The 18,819-nt window shown below is 35.8% G+C and overlaps 1 protein-coding gene and 1 long non-coding RNA gene across 2 annotated transcripts; one reads left to right on the forward strand and one right to left on the reverse strand.

Moving 5' to 3' along the window:
- Window positions 1-352: 352 nt before the first annotated feature.
- Window positions 353-8,998, forward strand: LOC584008 (methyltransferase-like protein 5). Its single transcript, XM_783892.4, has 6 exons — window positions 353-508; window positions 4,048-4,162; window positions 5,121-5,305; window positions 6,158-6,240; window positions 7,667-7,718; window positions 8,450-8,998. Exons 1-6 carry the CDS (start codon window positions 409-411, stop codon window positions 8,608-8,610), a joined length of 696 nt encoding a protein of 231 aa, XP_788985.1. The 5' UTR covers window positions 353-408; the 3' UTR covers window positions 8,611-8,998.
- A 5,817-nt stretch (window positions 8,999-14,815) lies between these two features.
- On the reverse strand, window positions 14,816-18,194 carry LOC115919815. The gene is made up of 3 exons (XR_004062027.1): window positions 18,171-18,194; window positions 16,948-17,130; window positions 14,816-15,551 (listed from the first exon to the last, which is right to left on the reverse strand). It is a non-coding gene; the product is annotated as an uncharacterized LOC115919815 (long non-coding RNA).
- Window positions 18,195-18,819: the final 625 nt, after the last annotated feature.

The raw sequence follows: 18,819 nt of genomic DNA on the forward strand, positions 1-18,819 counted from the left end.
TGCATGGCTGCATGCTTAATTCATTAACAAGCATGCTTTCTTATATAGCAGTCAGGTACAAACAGACACGAACAATTTTCATAATACCGACCATGGGATACATTGTGATTGAGCTGCTGTGCTAAAATACGATTACTCGCATATGTTTTTTAAAACATATCTCATTTACAAAAGTCCTATCGCAGGGAGATAGTACTTATCTATCATTGATCATGTGACCTCGTTTAGACCAATCAGCTGATTGCAAGATTCTTATATGCGGGATATAAATATATATTATATGTCGCATATATCTACATCCATGCCTTGACCAAAATTATCCCTAGCCCTCTATTGTTCACAAAGAGCAAGTATTGAGGCGGCTGCTGCATTGAAACTGTAAATCAGAGCTGAGAGGCACGAATAACAATGAAATTGAAGGAATTTGAAAGTTTTCTCCAGCAAGTTGATATATTTGAAGAACCAAAGATATGGCTCGAGCAGTATCCAACTAGGCCACATATTGCAGGTATCGTTGAATCAAGTAAATCATGTCCTCGCCCTTTCCATGTTTAGTGTAGCTTAGTCCCAACCTACTCAAATTTGTGTGGCTTGATTGTCATTATTATTTTTTTGCAATCATTCATTGTTAAGTGAGGAATAGGGCCTATTCATATTTTAAATAGAAATTGAGGCTGATTAATTGAGTTTATGACAAGTAAATACTGAAGATTTGTTTGATTTCGAACCGTAATATATGAGGATTTATCATAGAAACATGATTAACCAATAAAATATAGATCTAGTAGGATCTAGATCTAGAGGTCTAGAGTAAAGGAGCCCGTAATCGGCCAGCTCCCGTTTTCGGCCGATTGGTTGGATACAAGGTAAAATCACTCTAAAATACATCGCATAATAGCATAACACATATCCCACACATACCATACCATGCCAGTGTCACTGAAGAACCACATTTGCAATGGAAAATATATCCTAAAATATCACATTTTAGCGATGTAATCGCCGGTCCCGCTACCCAAATCTGAAAAATCGAGTATCTTACGCGTGTCTGTAAGAAATATGGGTACCATAAAATGAGCTTTATTTCAAGTATTTTTCAGATTTAAAGCCCGATTTTGTGCTAGTCGCAAGCTCAAAAGTATGTCATCGCATGTATTAAATCAATGCAGCCGCACACCGCGACGCACACACGATATCTCTATCTAATTCAGATTCCAACTTCCGATCACCGCTGTGCCCGTCTTCGGCCAGGCGAGCACCAGGGAGCTCCGGCGTGGGATACCTGCTCCGCCCGCTTGTGCTGTACATCAGCGCGGAAACGCACGGCGCGCGCGAGCGCTTCCTATTGACTTTGTACATGCGGCCGTAAACTGAAACGCTCGGCCGATAACGGGCTCCAAAACAGTGAAAATTGAAATGGATATTGTCATGGCAATTCGTGATTTTTTTCTGGGATTCTTTTTTTGTGTAAATAATAATAATATTTGCTTCATGATTTGAACAAGAAATGATAATAAATAGGAAGTAAAGAGTCCTAAAAATAGGATTTTGTCTTAAGTGGCCGAAAACGGGCTACTTTACTCTAGATCTAGACCTACTGAAACTTTGAGAGAGAAAGTGTCAGGGTAGGGAGGCCAATGCCCGGGCGTAAGGCTTCTACACTTACGATTTGTGCGCTCGTCGCCCACTTCAAAAAATTAGCTAAGGGAAAAAAATGATGTAAAAATAAAAATTGAAGAAAATAAGAAAAGAAAATACAATTATACATTTCACAACATACCTATAATCACGGATCTGTAACAGTCTTTCACCATTTGTTGACAATCTTGCAGATTTTGACGTTTTTTAATCCAATAATTGTGGTTGCAGACGACCTTGACGCACTCGCACCACCGACTAAGAAAATCCTAGAGGGCGTAGAGGTTTGCTCACTAAAAACCTTCTCATTGGCAGAAGGTAGACCCTAAAAATATGGGATCCGTTTTGAGTAAAGAACTTTTGATAGAGATCAACATTTCAGATGTTCACAATTGCCACTTCTAACAACTAGAAAATATAAAGAAAAAAGATTATATCTTTTTAAATACAGATTTTTACAAACTGAACATTCGAAAGTAGATAGAGTACGATGTTTCTGTCAATCGTGCGTTGGTTTGAGCCCTATAGCTACATCCATCTCAAAATGAGAAGGAAAACAGTGAACAGTGACGTCATTGTTCGCGCCAAAAATAAAGGGTATTGCGACATAATCTGAGCTCCGGTCAGATCGTGCGCAAAGCGTAGTCTTATTTATAGACCCTAGTACCTTATTCTCACAGCACTAGATACGAGTGTCGTGCAGTAATGTATGAGAAGTGTTAAAAAAGATATTTCAGTAAAAAAAAAAGTCTACGTGAGCAGTCTATACTCCAATTGAGAATTGAAATGAAAGCCATGATTTGAAGGTGTGTGTTGTATGATACATGGTTAGTGAGTGTGTATGTTACGTATAGCGAAAGGGAGAGAGAGAGAGAGAGAGAGTGAGAGAAATATTAGTACACGTACGTTGCATGCATGGATGTGCGCTATGATTGTGTTCGCTGCAAGATGGATGTTAATTGGACCTCGTAACTTCTCGATCGTTGATAATAAGGAATACTCATGAGGAAATCAAATTATTGGAATGCACATCTAAGGTAAATATCAATGAATTATATATATTTCTATTCTTCATTTTTGAACCATCGTCTTCGGCTCGTAGTAGTAGAAGATGTAATCGTTCGCACATTGATGGCTGGACTTCAGCCTGCATCGGGGCTTGCCTGTGAAGAAGAAGGTGTGTACGTGTGCGACCGATTCAAGGCTAGCCGCTGTTGAGTGATTGCACTTTCGCGCGAAGTTTTAAACTTCATCATGAACTTTGTCCCTCGGGCCTGTCTAATTATGAACGTAACTTTGCGACATGAAATATAATTGTTTCAAGGCTCTTACGTACGGAAAGGCCTAGAAGGAACCTCATAGGAACTAGCTGGATATCTCCTATTTGATGGAACTTCTGGAGTCGGCAGATGGGTGGATTTTCTTAGTGAAAGTAAATGCTTTCTTTTAATCTTAGTTTTAGTATAAACAAATTAGTAATTAAAAAGTTAGATTTGGGCATTGGCCTCCCTAGTCAGGGAGAAAACGATTTAAAGAAAGAGGGTTAAGTTAGAAAGAAAAACAGGGAGAAATGCCGAAGATGAGAGAGAGAGAGAGAGAGAGAGAAAGAGAGGGAGTGGTATGAGAAGAATGGAACAGCTGGAACTGTGAAGACATGGAGAAGATGAATGATGATGAAAATAAGACGACAAAGGGGAAGCAAACAGAAAGAAATTACAAAGAAAATGACAAAGTTTCCTTTACAGAGAAAAACAGTACAATTTACCAATTAAACATGACTAAAATAACAGAATATATGCGCAAATTCTTTAAATATGTAAAGAGATAGAATGTACATGGGAACGTGCATAACTATAAAAGAGAGATTTACTAGTTAGTCAGTTTGACAGTTAAAAACACAGGTTTATCCCACACATACTTGCATTACTATCCTGGCTGTGTAGTAAAAGCTGCATGTGCTTTTGATTCTCAACATTTCAAACTCCACTGTACAAAACTCAACTGATTTCACTCAAAATCGGTACTTTAGTGATAATTGATGACATTTAAATAGCAGTAAAATACATTTTTCCAACTTACTGATGTTAAAAAGAATAATTTAAAAATTCAAATTATAAGTCTAGTGTCGAATTTGCTGATCAGCCCAATCGGTCCTATTGTGTGCAGTCTATGCAATATTGTGTGATGTGTATATTTGTGTATAATACCTGCCTCACAGCAAGTATGCAGTGCTAGAGGTCAATACACATTAGCATTGACTCTCTATGCTTTGCTGGAGTGGTTTATCCATTCATTAAGATAACTTGCACTAATCTTTATAATCCTTATGACTTGCGTACATATGAACGGCTCTCGTTCTTGGAACATGTTCTAGATCTACATGCATCTTGTCTTTCATTCATCTTCCAGCTCGAATGCTGCATACTATCGAGGCAAGCTATGGAGATATTAGTGGTCATCTGATAGCAGATCTTGGTTGTGGCTGTGGGATGTTGAGCATTGGAGCTGCAATGCTTGATGCAGGGTAAGATTTGTCTTATTTTTGTGATTAAACTTTTAAATGTTGGGCTATTTGCACTGAACTGGTACATTATTTTTACTGTTGGTGTTTAAATGTCTCTCTTTCTTTCTTTTTTCATCCATAAATTCTGGATTACTACACTAACATCATTTTTAGAATAGAAAATTTGAAAAATAAGCAGGAAAAGGAATAAATAGTTATGCAGACTAATTAGCAATGCTGAATTAAAAATGTACATACCCCAATAATCACAACCCCTTTTTTCATGTTTGCTTCATCTTCATTGTTAATATCAGATTCATTGAACTCTCTTTATTGAAGTAATGTAACAGTAAAAAAAAGAATGGCTTCATTACCACTGTAATTAAAGATAAAGATCAATTCTGGTCATGCGATTGCATTGTGAAAGAAACGTTGTGGAATTGATCAGAAAAGTTTGATCATCTACCATATAAGTATTGGTGTGTACTGCAAGGTTCTGCAATCAACAAAATGATAAGAAATTTGGCCCAGTCTTGGTAAAGTTACAAGCACTTTACGCAGAAAGATGTATATGGGACTACGCACACATGCGCGACACATGCGTTTTATCTATCACATAACAATAGATAATCTAATTTACCAAATATATCAATTAGTAGGCGCCTAGCCGGTTTCCTGGCAAAAATGTTATAATTATGTATTAGTCCAAACATATTCTTTCACATGATTGGTAATAAGAGCTTCTATTTCATTTTTTTGAAATTGGGTCGTTTCCAATACTTAAAGAACTAAGACTGGGTCAAATTTCTTATCATTTTGATGATTCCAGAACCTTGCAGTACACACCAATACTTATATGCTAGATGATCAACTTTTCTGATCGATACCACAACGTTTCTTTCACAATGCAATCGCATGACCAGAAATGGTCTTTACCTTTAAAGGATTGAGATAATCTGTCACAACAATTCCTTTTCAGTCTGTGCATAGGTTTTGACATTGACCAAGATGCTCTGGAGATCTGTCAGAGGAACTGTGAAGAGTTTGAGCTTCCTTGCGTTGACACTGTCCAGTCTGACCTTACCAAGATGGAGGCAGGGCCTTGGAGCAAAAAGTTTGACACGGTCATCATGAACCCACCCTTTGGAACAAAGCACAACAAAGGTTAGTCGTACAGCCTTTTCACACAGGGGTAAAATTCATCGTATCTAGCGAGTCACTGCTCGTAAATGTGCAATGGCCCTACTGAGCGTTTAAAGAGCAGTGAATCTTGAACGACCGCACCAAAATTTTCTGTGTGTGAATGATGTTGTATCTAAAGCTGATTAGTTAAAAGCTCTTTAAACTAATCAGCTTTAAAGAATGTTACCCTTGTGTGAATAGGGAGGTAGTCTGCAGGTTTGTAGAATCTCTTTTGAACTCACTGGACATGTCAGTTTTGTCTGACATGAATTTGCATCCAGTTTCAATATGTTGCAAGCTATATCAGGCTCGATATTCAAATATGGATGGTGCTTTTATAAGCCAAACACATTTCAGCTTTAAAATGGCGGCTGTGTATTCGTAGTTGAGAAAGCCTCACTCTAGGGGCTTTTTCAACTACAGAAGGAGATTAGATAAACTACAGAGACCAGAGAGACATATTATTTGCATCTCCCATTCTGCACATTGTAATTGTATTAAGACTGTTGTGTATCTATGAATCCTTATTGAATTGTAACAAGAACTAGTACAGAGTCTCTTCATTTATGCTCCTCATCTTCAAAATCCGATCCCAACACGACAATAGGTTTGACTCTGTAAATTAACTGTATAGGTTGTGTCTTTTTCAACATTTTATTTACCTTATAAATACATTTTTTACATCTCCGTTATAAAATATATAGAGGTTAATAACAATTTGTTGATGTTGTTGTTGTTGCAGTCATGAACATCTATGGTCAATGAGTTCTTTTCTCTCTGTGGTTCTCCAAATTGTTTCCATTGTCTCATAATGCATTATATCTGTATTACCAGGGATTGATTTGCAGTTTGTACAGCTGGGTTTGGAGATGGCGACAAAGTCTGTCTATTCTTTACACAAAACATCAACAAGGCAGGTAAGATGATCCAGATAGATTCACAAAAAATGTGATACACTTCTGTATTGGGCTATTTTGAGCACCTCACTGACGGCCGCCGAATGTCTGATGAACACAAAAATTTGCACGTTTGTAGATATTTACGTAAGGAACAAGATGGTATAATTAGTTTTTTTCATAATAAGCAAAAAAATGTATTGAATAAATGTTTCCTTCATCTCAAATTTATGAGGTTTCATTATTTTTATGATGTTTGAAAATGCATAGGTTAATTTGCATAAATTATGAATACGCAAATTACGCATTCATGAATATCAAATCTGGAAATATATATATAGGGAACTAGAATCATTACAAAAATTGTCAGACTCCACTTTTTAAATGTTGAAACTCATTATTCATATGAAACTTCTTTTCTAACACAAGATAGTTATTTTGATTGATGTAATTAATAATGATAATTTATGCAAATTTGGTGCAATTTTTTCAAATATTTATTTTCTCATGTATTTTATTGTTTTTTTAATTTCTTATCATATCTATTGTTTTATTTCTAATGTATTCTGTTGTTCTGGAATACATTAAGTTACTTTGAGAAACATATAAAAGCAATTTGATATGAATTCATATCTCCCACTTAGGAAGAAATACATCTAAACCTGTATTCACATTTCTGCTTGTACATGAATACATGCACATACCAATTGTTATGTAACACCTTACAGGTATATCCGATTTCGACGGAAATGGTATCAAAATGTGCGTAAGACTAGAGGGAAAAAAGTCATGAAACAACAATTCAAAATTCCAAGCGGTTGCGGCGCAATCTTCAAAAATGTCAAGGGAGGGGGAGGGGGTCTCCCAGCCCCCCCCCCCAGTACAGTAAGGGTTAAAGTTGTTCATGTTTCTATAGGAAGGCATCTATCAATTACTACTAATTAGTATATGTATGCCATTAAAGTTTGAATACTCTTGTTTTTTTTTTTTTTTTTTGGGGGGGGGGGGGGGTATATGGTAGAAAGAAATAATTGTCACTTATATTGGTAAAGGAAATGTTGTGTCAGCTGCCCTGAAAATGATAATTTTCTTTTTTTAAGTGCATTCATGCAATTCATTGCATTTATTCATTCAACAGCTATAAGAAATTGAGAAGTTTGTTGGAGATTTCATATTGAGCTTAAGTTAATTTGGGGGTACAGCGGAATCTTGTTATAATGAGGTCCTTTGGAGGAACGTAGAAATTACTTTGTTATATCAGGAATCTTGTTAAATCGGGGTAAAAAACAAACAATCATATAGCCGAGACCAGCAAAATCACCTTGTTATAACAGATACCTCATTATAACAGATCTTTTTATAATGAGTTTCCACTGTACTTTATTATTAATTTGAAGATGATAATGTAATGTGCAATATATATCAATATATCTTGTTTGTCTTGCAGCATATTCAGAAGAAAGCTGTGCAGTGGGGTGTGGATTGCGAGGTTGTTGCAGGTGAGGTAGTAGAGGTGCTATTATTTTTTTCAAGCTAAAGGAAACCATCCCATGAAATAACTTAAATTATTTTTGAGAGATTTTTAATTGTATTCTTGCCCATTAATCTACAAGATTCCCCACCAAAGTGTACAAGAGAGAGAGGTACAATGTACAATTTCTTAGCATGACATGGGCATCGCCATTTTTTTGATAACATGATGTACCACATGGGTACCTGGTAGGATGCGAAAGCTAATGTGCTTAGATTAGCAAGTGTGCGCATGTAAAAATGATGCCTGGCTGGAATGCTCCCCAGGGAGTGGAGAATGTGCATACATTGTGTGCGGGTAAGCCTGAATCCGATGCCGGGGTAATGATATGATTGCAGGGCCCTCAGGGAGAACAGTATGAATACTGATGAGGCTACCCTGGGTAAACAAGACATATTATTATTATTATTATTATTATTATTACATGTACATGTATACAAAGTTGTTAATCAAGAAAATGTATTCAAATTTATGGATGCTTCCTTCCCAGATGTGTGTGGTGATGAAGTATTTCATTCAACTGCTATTATCCTTTGTACTACAATTGTCAGAAGGCATTAATAGATCTCATCTTTCAGCGTACCTACACTTATTCTTTGGGGGTGAGGTTTCCTTCCATGTATTGGAAGTATTGTCCAGCAGTACTCCAAAGAGCAGGAGTATTTTTGATATTTTATTTTCTTTTCTTTCATTTTCCAGAGTTGCGGTTTGATTTGCCCTCGTCCTACAAATTTCACAAGCACTCCTCCATAGACATAGAAGTGGACTTTGTACGCTTCTCCTTTCCGACACTCCCGACCGGTCATCAGAGAAGTGGTCATCATAGCAAAGGACACAAGAAGAAGGCATCCGGCACATGACATAGAATGAAATGAAGGATTCAAAGAGATGGACACTGGACAGTGCAATATTAGCTCTGTGGTTTATGGCATTGATCCCCAGAGTGGAAGGACAGAGGTTCAAATATGAAGTCAGTGTGGTACTAAATGACCAATTACCCAGTCCCTCTAGTAGAACTGAAGGGAATTCCACCCTCAAAGTTTATGAAAGGATACAGGAGCACCGGAGAAAAATCGCAAGAACAGATTGCAAAAGTTAAGAAAGTAATCATATTTTCTTGATCACCCATGGAGTACCCATAATCATTTGCACCCTGGAGTAGTGAACTACATGTATACGGGTCTCTTGGCCAAATATCAACCATCCTGTGTCTAAATTTTGTAAGCCAATGAAGTGAGTGAGCAAATAATTTTTTTTTTTTCCACCATGGAAAAAATGTTGATTCATCTTTAGAATACACCAAATACGATATAAAAATTAAATTTGGGCACCTTGCTGCTCGAACTTGAGGTGATGGTTGCCCGAATATTGGAACTGAAAATCCCAAACAGTCAAACAGTAGAGCTGTGCAATTAAACTTGGATAGGCTTAATCTTCTATTCACTTCTTCCTCTAATGGGTGCCAAGTTAAGCGACCTACTCAAACGCCGACCATGTAGAGATTAAGGCGCCGACTACCATTAATCAAGTCCATTCGCTTACGTGCAGTTGTCCAAAAGAAGACCTAGATGGCTTTAACCAGAATTTGCTAAGCTACACTCCCTTTAACAGAACTAAAAAGTGTTTTATATGAACTGTTGAACAGAACAGAGTGACTTTGTAACATTGTTGAAGGTTGATGAACAAATTGCGTATTTTTTAATGAAATGTTACTTATTATAATATATTCCTTCTACTGTACTAACCCTCTAAAACGCCCCAAATTCTCAAACCATAGATATTTATGGTTTTCTTTGAAGGTGTCACTGTGCAGCACCCTTTAATTAATTAACAGTAAATTCTCCCAACCATTTTTTAATTTTCCCAACCTTTTTTCTATGAAACTAAGACATTAAAACAGGCTTTTAAAAATATTTCTACACTTAAATTTCTGGAATGGTATATAGAGCCAATTCATTGCTTTGTGATGATTTACATAAAATGTATTAAATTGTAATAATATAGTTGGGAGAATTAACGATGTGATCAGATCAGTTTTTCCCAATTTCTATCACTAAAAATGGTCCGTTTTTCATTCAAATTTTCAGATTATCTCCAATTGTACATACAGCATTGAAGTCACTACCTTAGCACCATTTTCCTCTCATCTGAACAATGTTCGTTAGTCCCTTGAAAGTGTTGAAAAAAAAATTGAATTTCAAAGGTTTACGATGAGAATAAAAGGCAAGATTTATAAGGCTCGTCTTAGAACAGGAATGGTATATGGTTCAGAAACTTCGAATGTGAAGACAGAAGAAGGTATCTTGAGGAGAACAGAAAGTGAAATGGTATGGAAGATGTGTGATGTGAAACTGTCCTAAAGAAAGAACTCAAGAGAGGCCATGGAAAGGTTGGGTCTAGGGACCTGTTTCACAAAACTTGTCATCGGTGACACATGACAGTTTTTGTTATAAGCTACTGAAATCCTTGCTTCTGATTGGTTATCAGCAGACTTGTCACTGATTTTTGTCATTTGTCATTGATAAAAAGCTTTGTGACATTTGTGTTATAATGGGGCAAAAGTCAGTAAATATACAAAGGTAAACAAACATATAAAAGTTGAAATATAATATCTATAATATATAACGTGAGAATCGCAGAAGCGGAGAAGACAAGAAAAGAACAAAACAAAACAAAAGATCTAAACATGTTCATTAGTGAAAGTATTTTGAGACAAGACAAGAAGGCTGGGCTTTATGTAAAAATCTGTCTCCAGTGATTGTGTTAAAATAAATATGTACATTATTTAAATTATTACTTATTTAATAGAAGGAGAGAAAAAAATTACTTGCACACATACACTCTCTCCCATGCACACAAACGCCCACATACTGATCTGTCTGATAAATATTAAAGCTAATAATAATAATTATAATAATAATAATAATAATAATCTTTTAAAGTCCACTCCAAATTTTTATTAAGACCGAAAATGGATTTTTTTTTTGCCCAATTGATCGTGAGCCCGGCAGCCACTGAGCAGTGCCAGATCGACGTTGCTCTATCCCTTATTGTTGAACGCCAAACAAGGTAGCAGCAACTCCCGTCTTTTAACGTCTTTTGGTATGACGCGGCCGGGGTTCGAACCCACGACCTCCCGGTTATGAGGCGGATGCTCTACTGACCGAGCCAACACACCAGTTTGAAAGTTGTTAAAGGGTCAAAGGTTTCATGGAAAGATATGATGAAGAAAAAAAGCAGTAAGGTTGTCTAAACAAAGGGGATGCTTAAAGACCGTCAATACTACTGGACCAGAAGGGATTAGACCACACAGCGAGGTCACTGATAGGTGGCTATCTCATTAACTCAGCTCTCAACTAACATAAGAAAAAGAGGATCATGGGGGACCAACAGGCACCGATTAGGGAAGTTTTCTATATAGAGGGAGCAAGTAGGACAGTGGGGCTTTAAGAGGAAAAGAACAGGAGGCAGTGTCATAATGGGGCAAAAGTCAGTAAGTTGGAAGAGGGAAAATACCGACTTTAAAAAATGATGAGGAAAGATGATGAATGAGAGTAGGGAATTGAAATAAGTCGTTCATTGGGAAATTAAAAGGAAATTCCATTCAGTTGATTTATATAGAGGCAGAGAAGTAAAATAGAGCTGTCTGTTAAAGTTTTATAAACCTGGCTTTAATAAGGACTAGTCTTTCCCTTGTGAGTAGCCCTCTTTTTATTTTGTATCAAGAATGATTCTTGATTAATGATGCTGAAAAGAAGAAATTTATCTTTCTCGCATCCTTTCACAGGACATACCAATCAGACGGGAAGGAATATAGAATTAATATCATTTGATAAAACAAACGAGTACAACTGAAAATGAACATGTAATTATGTATTCAAAAAATATTTATTAGAAGGCTTCATTCACATGGTACATTGTTTATTCATCTTTATTCAAGAAAATACATGTAACATGATAATAAAGACGTTATATAAAACCCAGGACCGAGATTTGGATTACATTGGATGCTTTTCATCCACAATAATAAAGCGAAAAAGAGAACATTATAACATCATTTTTTTTTTGAATGAAAAGATTAATGATTCCTGACAAAGAGTAAATAATTATTTTCTTAATTAGGAATACCTCACTATACATTTATATACTGTGGTCATATCTATCAATCTCTTCTTAAAGGTACTATGTCCCATTTGCAGGCCAAAAAATGAAAAGGTTAAATTCCAACGGCATTTGAAAGATAATGCTAATTTAGAGCTTCCCTAAAAAAGGTGGGGCTTAAAAAAGGCTTCAAGAGGGAAAATTACGACTATTAGTTGTCAAATCGACTTAGGAGCTATAGAGCCAATAAGTAATAGTCTTGATTTTCAGACCATTGTGCTGAATGGTCATACGTTTTATGCTGCGCAAAGATTCAATCAGTTTAATTTTGGCCATCACACGAAGTGGGTTATTGATGTAGACAAATGCTCATGTACCCTTTACAACTCATTTTATGTATGTTATTACCAAATTGATAAAAAGCGAGTTAGTCACTCAATAGTGTCCGACAGTTAAGTCTAGCAAGTAAACGGGTTTCCTTGCATAATTTGAATATTAGGACACTGCTAACGTTCAAATTTCACAGATAGAACATACATGACATATTCATAATTCCTGCAAAGTTCTACAGAATTTGAGGTTGGCTTTAAAAGGGACATAGTACCTTTAATATCATGAGTAATCAACCACGAGGAGCTATCTCCATAGAGAGAGAGTTGAAGTGGGGAAGAGGGAATGGGAGAGAGAGAGGGAGGAGTCTCGTTATAACAAGTTATATTTTACAATACATAGGCATAAGATTTACAAATATGGAAGAAAAAATCACTTGAAAGATACATGAAAACAACATATAATTGTACAAGCATGTATTTATACATTCCTTCAAATAAATAAGAAAATGACAAATGGTAATACATATAAAATATTTTGTGCTGAAGTGAAGATAGACCAATATAAGTTGGTTTTTAATAGTAAATACAGTAAAAATAAGGAGAAGATCAGTAAAAATGTGAGGAAATTTAAAAAAAAGGTATGAAAGTTCTTTGTACATACATCATAGAAAGGAAAAAAATGCAACGAATGGCAAAGGAAACATAATTGAGGTAGAAATGTACTTCCGTTCTAAATATAAGGTAAATACTTGCGTTTTATATACAAGTGCAATTGCAGTGTTCTGGTATGGAATACCTTTTGGCATCAACATTCTCCATCAGACTTAACTTAGTCCTATATACAAATCTGCAACAACTATTTTTCTTCATTTGCCCAAGCTGACAAAATCTGATGTATTTCAGTTATTTTTATGAAGTTTACAAAAGCCTGATATTTTATACCAAGCATTTTGTATTAATTGAGACTCCATTTGAATTACAATTTTTGTTTACAAGTATTAGAGGTGTTGTGGTCGAGTGGATACGTCGCCGCACTAATGTTCTTTGGCAAGACATTGATCTACATTTGCCACACTCCACCCAGGTGAAGTAAATGGGTACCTGGTAGGAATTTATTCCTTGAAATGCTAGAGCGCCGTATGGCAGCCGTGCTAAAGCCAGGGTAATAATCGGGAGTGCCAGGAGGGTCAAATCTGACTGACATGTGTGCTATACAAGAACCCACTATTATTATTATAATTATTAATTATTATTATTATTATTATTATTATTATTGTTATTATCATTTATTATTATTTATTATTATTATTCAAAAATTTATTTTTCTTGAGACTTGTGATTTGAGAATATGATCATAGTATGCTAGAATAATAATTCTTATCAAGCACTCTTTTAGTAACAGAGCTGCTAACCTTTGGAAGTATAAATTAGTACTCAGCACCTCCAAAATTAGTATTTTACCATCAAAATTAGTATTTTACCATCAAAATTAGAATTTTTCAACCGGCCTTCCTTTCACCTATTAAAAACCTATTGATGTCGTAATGCAGCGCAAATGCATACCGTAAAGACCAAATTTTTGCTGTAATTAGTTTTTTAAAAACATATTCAATTGTAAATGTTCATCTATATACCTTGTTTTAACTGCAAACTCAGTTCATTTTGGTTCCAAGCTCTTGCTTCAGCCACAAAATCACCTTGAAGATTCACACACAAGTGACTATAAGCCACTCCATATAAAATGATGCACTGAATTCACAATATAGCTCTTGTAAAAATCTGCAATAATGTAGTACAGCAGAAATGCCAACCTCTTGACACAAAAAAAACAAACTGAGTATCCTAAAAAATCAGATTTTCACGAAAACTCGACACACCAATGGCCGGTTGGCCCCGGGCCACTAAAATTTCAGAAAAATGTGATACTGGTACGTACAGTCAAATAAAATGTTTGCTCTTTCATAAAAATTTTAAAAGAAAATTGTAAAGCAAAGTTGGGGCGATTCCGTGGTTTTTATGGGCATTAACAAAAATATTTTAAAAAAATATTAAAAAAAAAAAAAAAAAAAAAAAAATTGAGGTGATATCGTATTATCGTATTTCACTCTTATTATCGTACTAAATACGATTAAATCGTACTGGTTGGCACCTCTGTAGTAAGCATTGATATAACATAGAAATGGCAGACAACTGCAATTTCAGTGATTGTTCATCATAGTTCATCTTGATACACACACTATTCCATGATATCTAAATGTAACTTCACAGTCATGAATCCATTTTGAATTTCAAAAAGAAAGACAAGCTATTCTCAATATATTGGATACCATATACAATTTGGGTGCTAAAAGCTACCCATGGCAGTAAAAAACTTAGCCTGGGTAGGACTGGCAAGTTCCGGTGGTGTTCAGTATTTCATATTCAAAGGGGTAACATGATTGTTTATTGGTGTAAAAAATCCCCCCCCCCTTATTTCAGATAAGACTTTCAAGAATATTTTTCATAAAATCTGTCCCCTTTTTGCCTGAAAAAAACTAAAAAAAAGGCTTTACATACAACCCTTCTTTCTGGCCAATTTCAGTGATTGTTCATCATAGTTCATCTTGATACAAACACTATTCCATGATATTTAAATGTAACTTCACAGTCATGAATCCATTTTGAATTTCAAAAAGAAAGACAAGCTATTCTCAATATATTGGATACCATATACAATTTGGGTGCTAAAAGCTACCCATGGCAGTAAAAAATTTAGCCTGGGTAGGACTGGCAAGTTCCGGTGGTGTTCAGTATTTCATATTCAAAGGGGTAACATGATTGTTTATTGGTGTAAAAAATCCCCCCCCCTTATTTCAGATAAGACTTTCAAGAATATTTTTCATAAAATCTGTCCCCTTTTTGCTTGAAAAAAACTAAAAAAAAGGCTTTACATACAACCCTTCTTTCGGCTGATCAAGTAAAAATTCAAACAAAGTACTAAGTACCCCCTTTTCAAGGAATTTGCCAGTGTCATTCATATCACAACTTTCTCTTTGAAATATATAACCCTTTTTGTGAAATTAATACGTAAAATATCTCTTTTTTCCCCTTCAAATCTGTGAATACTGAAATACTTGAAAATGTTCTGTTTTGCAAAATGTCTTAATATCGTGCGCAAACAAGGACAACGTGAAGTGATACAGGAAGGGGGGACATAATCACTACAAATTAACACAACTTTCTCCATTAGATGTCTGGTGAGTTTCCATCATTTGCTGGATGACTCCCGTCAAAGTCAAGTCGGTTGTAGTGCTCTCTATAGAAGACCATAAGAGGGATGCATATAACCACAGATCCTAGCATCACCCAGTTCAGCCAAGCAAAGTCAACTGAAAATTTGAAGAAAAAAAAAAGAAGAGACAATAATTAGCTAAAGCTAGGGTAAAACATGTAACTTCTAAAGCTCTTTGGAAGCGTGTTGGGACATTATATCATAATGTGTTATGTGCTATACAAGAATGGATTACTATTATTACATTTGATTTCATTATTCCTTATGAAATGATCAGCAGTAGAGGTGTCAGGGTGAAGTGGTCAAACACTTGACTGAAAAAGTAAAGGTCATTGGTTCAAAAACACCTGGGGGTTGCCTAAGTCATACTTGAATTCATTTGCCATCACAATATTTTTCTCGCAGAAATTCTCTTTTGTGATTTTACACTACAATATGTAATAACGAGAATCTTGAATGCATTCAAATAATGCAAAACTGAATTTTGATTATAAGTTAAGAGACAGCTTTTAAGAGAGATGCACTAAGGCTCTTTGTCATGCACTCATCAATGTTCTTCCTGCGGTGTGTGTTGGTGTGTCTGTGTGCATGTGTGCATGTGAATGAATGAGGTGAGTGTATGTTTGTTTTGATAAGTTTTACAATGTTTGTTATAATAATTTGCTTGTATGATTATTTTTGTACAGGGCCCCATTCTCACAAGCATGCTTTTCTTGGGGTCCTTCCGATTTTGCTGTTAATTTGTTATGTATTTTATTCTGAATTTTTAATGGAAAATAAATGAAATGAAAAAGTAAACTGTAACAGCTAATCTGCTCTAGTTTACTGGTATATAAAATGGCTGAACATTAATTTATCTTTTATCAATGGCTGTATATGCTTTAATAGTTTCACATTACCACAGGCAGTCGATGAGAGCCAGTTGAATAGTCCTATTTCAATTTTCTGTTCATTTTTGCAGTTGACTGATAAATGTAAGACGAAAATGTCTCTCTTCATTGTTAGTCTTTGTTTTTTTACGAGCACATGCAAATACAACATGATATGAAATATGCTTCATCGATGTTTGTTCTAGGGTTTCTTTCATCAAAAGCATTAGTCTATACAGTAGGGCTAGTTTGAGGGTTGCATTTGGATTTTCAATAATAATAATAATATTCCATGTTTATATAGCGCTCAATACATCGATTTTGCAGCGCTTTACAGATATATTGTTACCCCGGTCATCGGATTCAGGCTTACCCGCACGCAATGTATGCACATTTTCCGCTCCCTAGGGAGCATTCCAGCCAGTCGCCATTTTTAGGTTAGGTTTAGAGTTACGGTTAAGGTCAAGAATAGTGCAAGCTAGATCTATAGGGTTGCAGTTAGGAATTTAGTAAGTATAGGAAATCACTGCAGAGCTTTTTTACAGGAGCAATATGTGTCTTTTATACAAACACATACTGCATCAACATGGAAACTTGAAATTGTCTCAATGACAACATACAAACCTATGGATGGGACCATGGGTAGAACGAGGAAGCCTAGAGTAGTTACATTATTCAACATAGTCATCATAATTGTGGTCGTCTCTTCACCGATGGGGAAAGTGCCCTCTACAGTTATCTCCAGAAAGAGTGGTATGGTGGAGTTGAGGAACAATCCAAATAGAATGACAGTGACATACAGCCAAGCTATGAAAGAAGACAAAATAATATGTTTTGAGGTTCGGTTTCATGTTTACATAAATGGTGACGCTTAAAGCCCCACTGCACTACTTATAGCTATACTTGCGCCCTCTATATAGCTAACAATGCCTAAAGGTGCCTGTTGGTCCCCCATGATCCCCTTTTTCTTATAATTAATTGAGAGCTGATTTGATGAGATACCGCCCTTCAGTGACCTTGCCTTTGGTCTAATCCCCCTGGCCAAATTAGTGCTGATGGGTTTTAAGGGGTCGTTCAGATATGTCGCTGCAGTAAAGTGTTATACACTTCACATTTCTATATCTAATGACATAGAGCTGAGTGAACATGCCCAATTAAGTCTTTGTTGCGCAGACGGAGTTGCCATTCATATCTGAACAAGCCTTCACATGTATAATCATCCACCTCCAGAAAAAAGGGTCTAATCAAGGACGAAAAATGGAAATAGAAATGCAAAAAAGGAAACAACAAACTTCCAGATATAATTGATCAGTCCAAAGTTCAATGAGCTGAAAGATAACAAATAAAACAATCAATCAGTGATGTTTTCCATAAATGAAATGTAAGGTTTCAAGCTCCATTTTCAATGTATACAAGGCAATTAAATCAATGATGAAATTTCAAAGGTAGACCAACGCACCTGCACTGCTATATTAACATGGTGAATGATTGGCTTTTCCACTTCAAATGCTCCCCCTTAATGTAGTTTTATGGAAAAATCCAAACATTAGAATACAACTCAGGATCACAATCGGTTACATGGTAGGTTTAATAATTTCAAGACTCCCCACCAATATGCTGATTATAATTAATACAAATCAATTACATTAGTAATAATGATGATTATGATAATAATAATAATGATAATAAAAACACTAACAATAATAATAATAATAATGAAAATAAAAACACTAACAATAATAATAATAATGAAAATAAAAACACTAACAATAATAATAATAATAATTATAATGAGGTTAACACTCCCCTGGGAGCATTCTATTTCGTATATGTATCAAAACTCTTACCCAAGTTGAAAGGGATGTAGTCATGGACGAGAAGAATAGCCACGGTTAGAGCTACAGAGGATGTTACGATGAGGAATAGAAGAATGGGTTTCATCTTCGCAGTAAAGTAATCTGCACATCTGAAGCACAAAGCACAAAGTAATTATAGTAATAATAATAATAATAATAATAGCCTAATAGTCCACTCCAAATTTTATTAAACCGACACGGAAATTCTTTTTGCCCAATTGATCGTGAGCCCGGCAGCCACTGAGCAGCGCCAGATCGACGTTGCTCTATCCCTTATTGTTGAACGCCAAACAAGGTAGCAACAACTCCCATCTTTTAACGTCTTTTGGTATGACGCGGCCGGGGTTCGAACCCACGACCTCCCGGTTGTGAGGCGGACGCTCTACTGACTGAGCCAACACTCCGGAAGTAGTATGTAGTAGTATTAATAATAATTCATCATCATCATCATCAATAGTGATCTGTCAGTTTATGACAGGTTCAGTGACCCATTCAAATTTCTATATCAAGTGTCTCTCCAAGTTTCTCTCCAAGTTCCTTGGTCTTGAGCCAACCGTTTCATTGTTTCATACCCTGTTGCTCCACATTGTGTGATTACATCGTCTAGAAAGCCTTTACGAGGTCTTCCCTTCTTCTTCTT

Source organism: Strongylocentrotus purpuratus, unplaced genomic scaffold, assembly GCF_000002235.5.
Source record: "Strongylocentrotus purpuratus isolate Spur 01 unplaced genomic scaffold, Spur_5.0 spur5_contig_866, whole genome shotgun sequence".
Taxonomy (NCBI): Eukaryota; Metazoa; Echinodermata; class Echinoidea; order Camarodonta; family Strongylocentrotidae; genus Strongylocentrotus; species Strongylocentrotus purpuratus.

Excerpts from the sequence above, each read along its gene's own strand:
- LOC584008 (XM_783892.4), top strand. The coding sequence starts at position 409 with ATGAAATTGAAGGAATTTGAAAGTTTTCTCCAGCAAGTTGATATATTT. Across the intron at positions 509-4,047 it reads AACTAGGCCACATATTGCAG|CTCGAATGCTGCATACTATC; the intron begins GTATCGTTGAAT and ends TTCATCTTCCAG. Across the intron at positions 7,719-8,449 it reads GGATTGCGAGGTTGTTGCAG|AGTTGCGGTTTGATTTGCCC; the intron begins GTGAGGTAGTAG and ends TTCATTTTCCAG.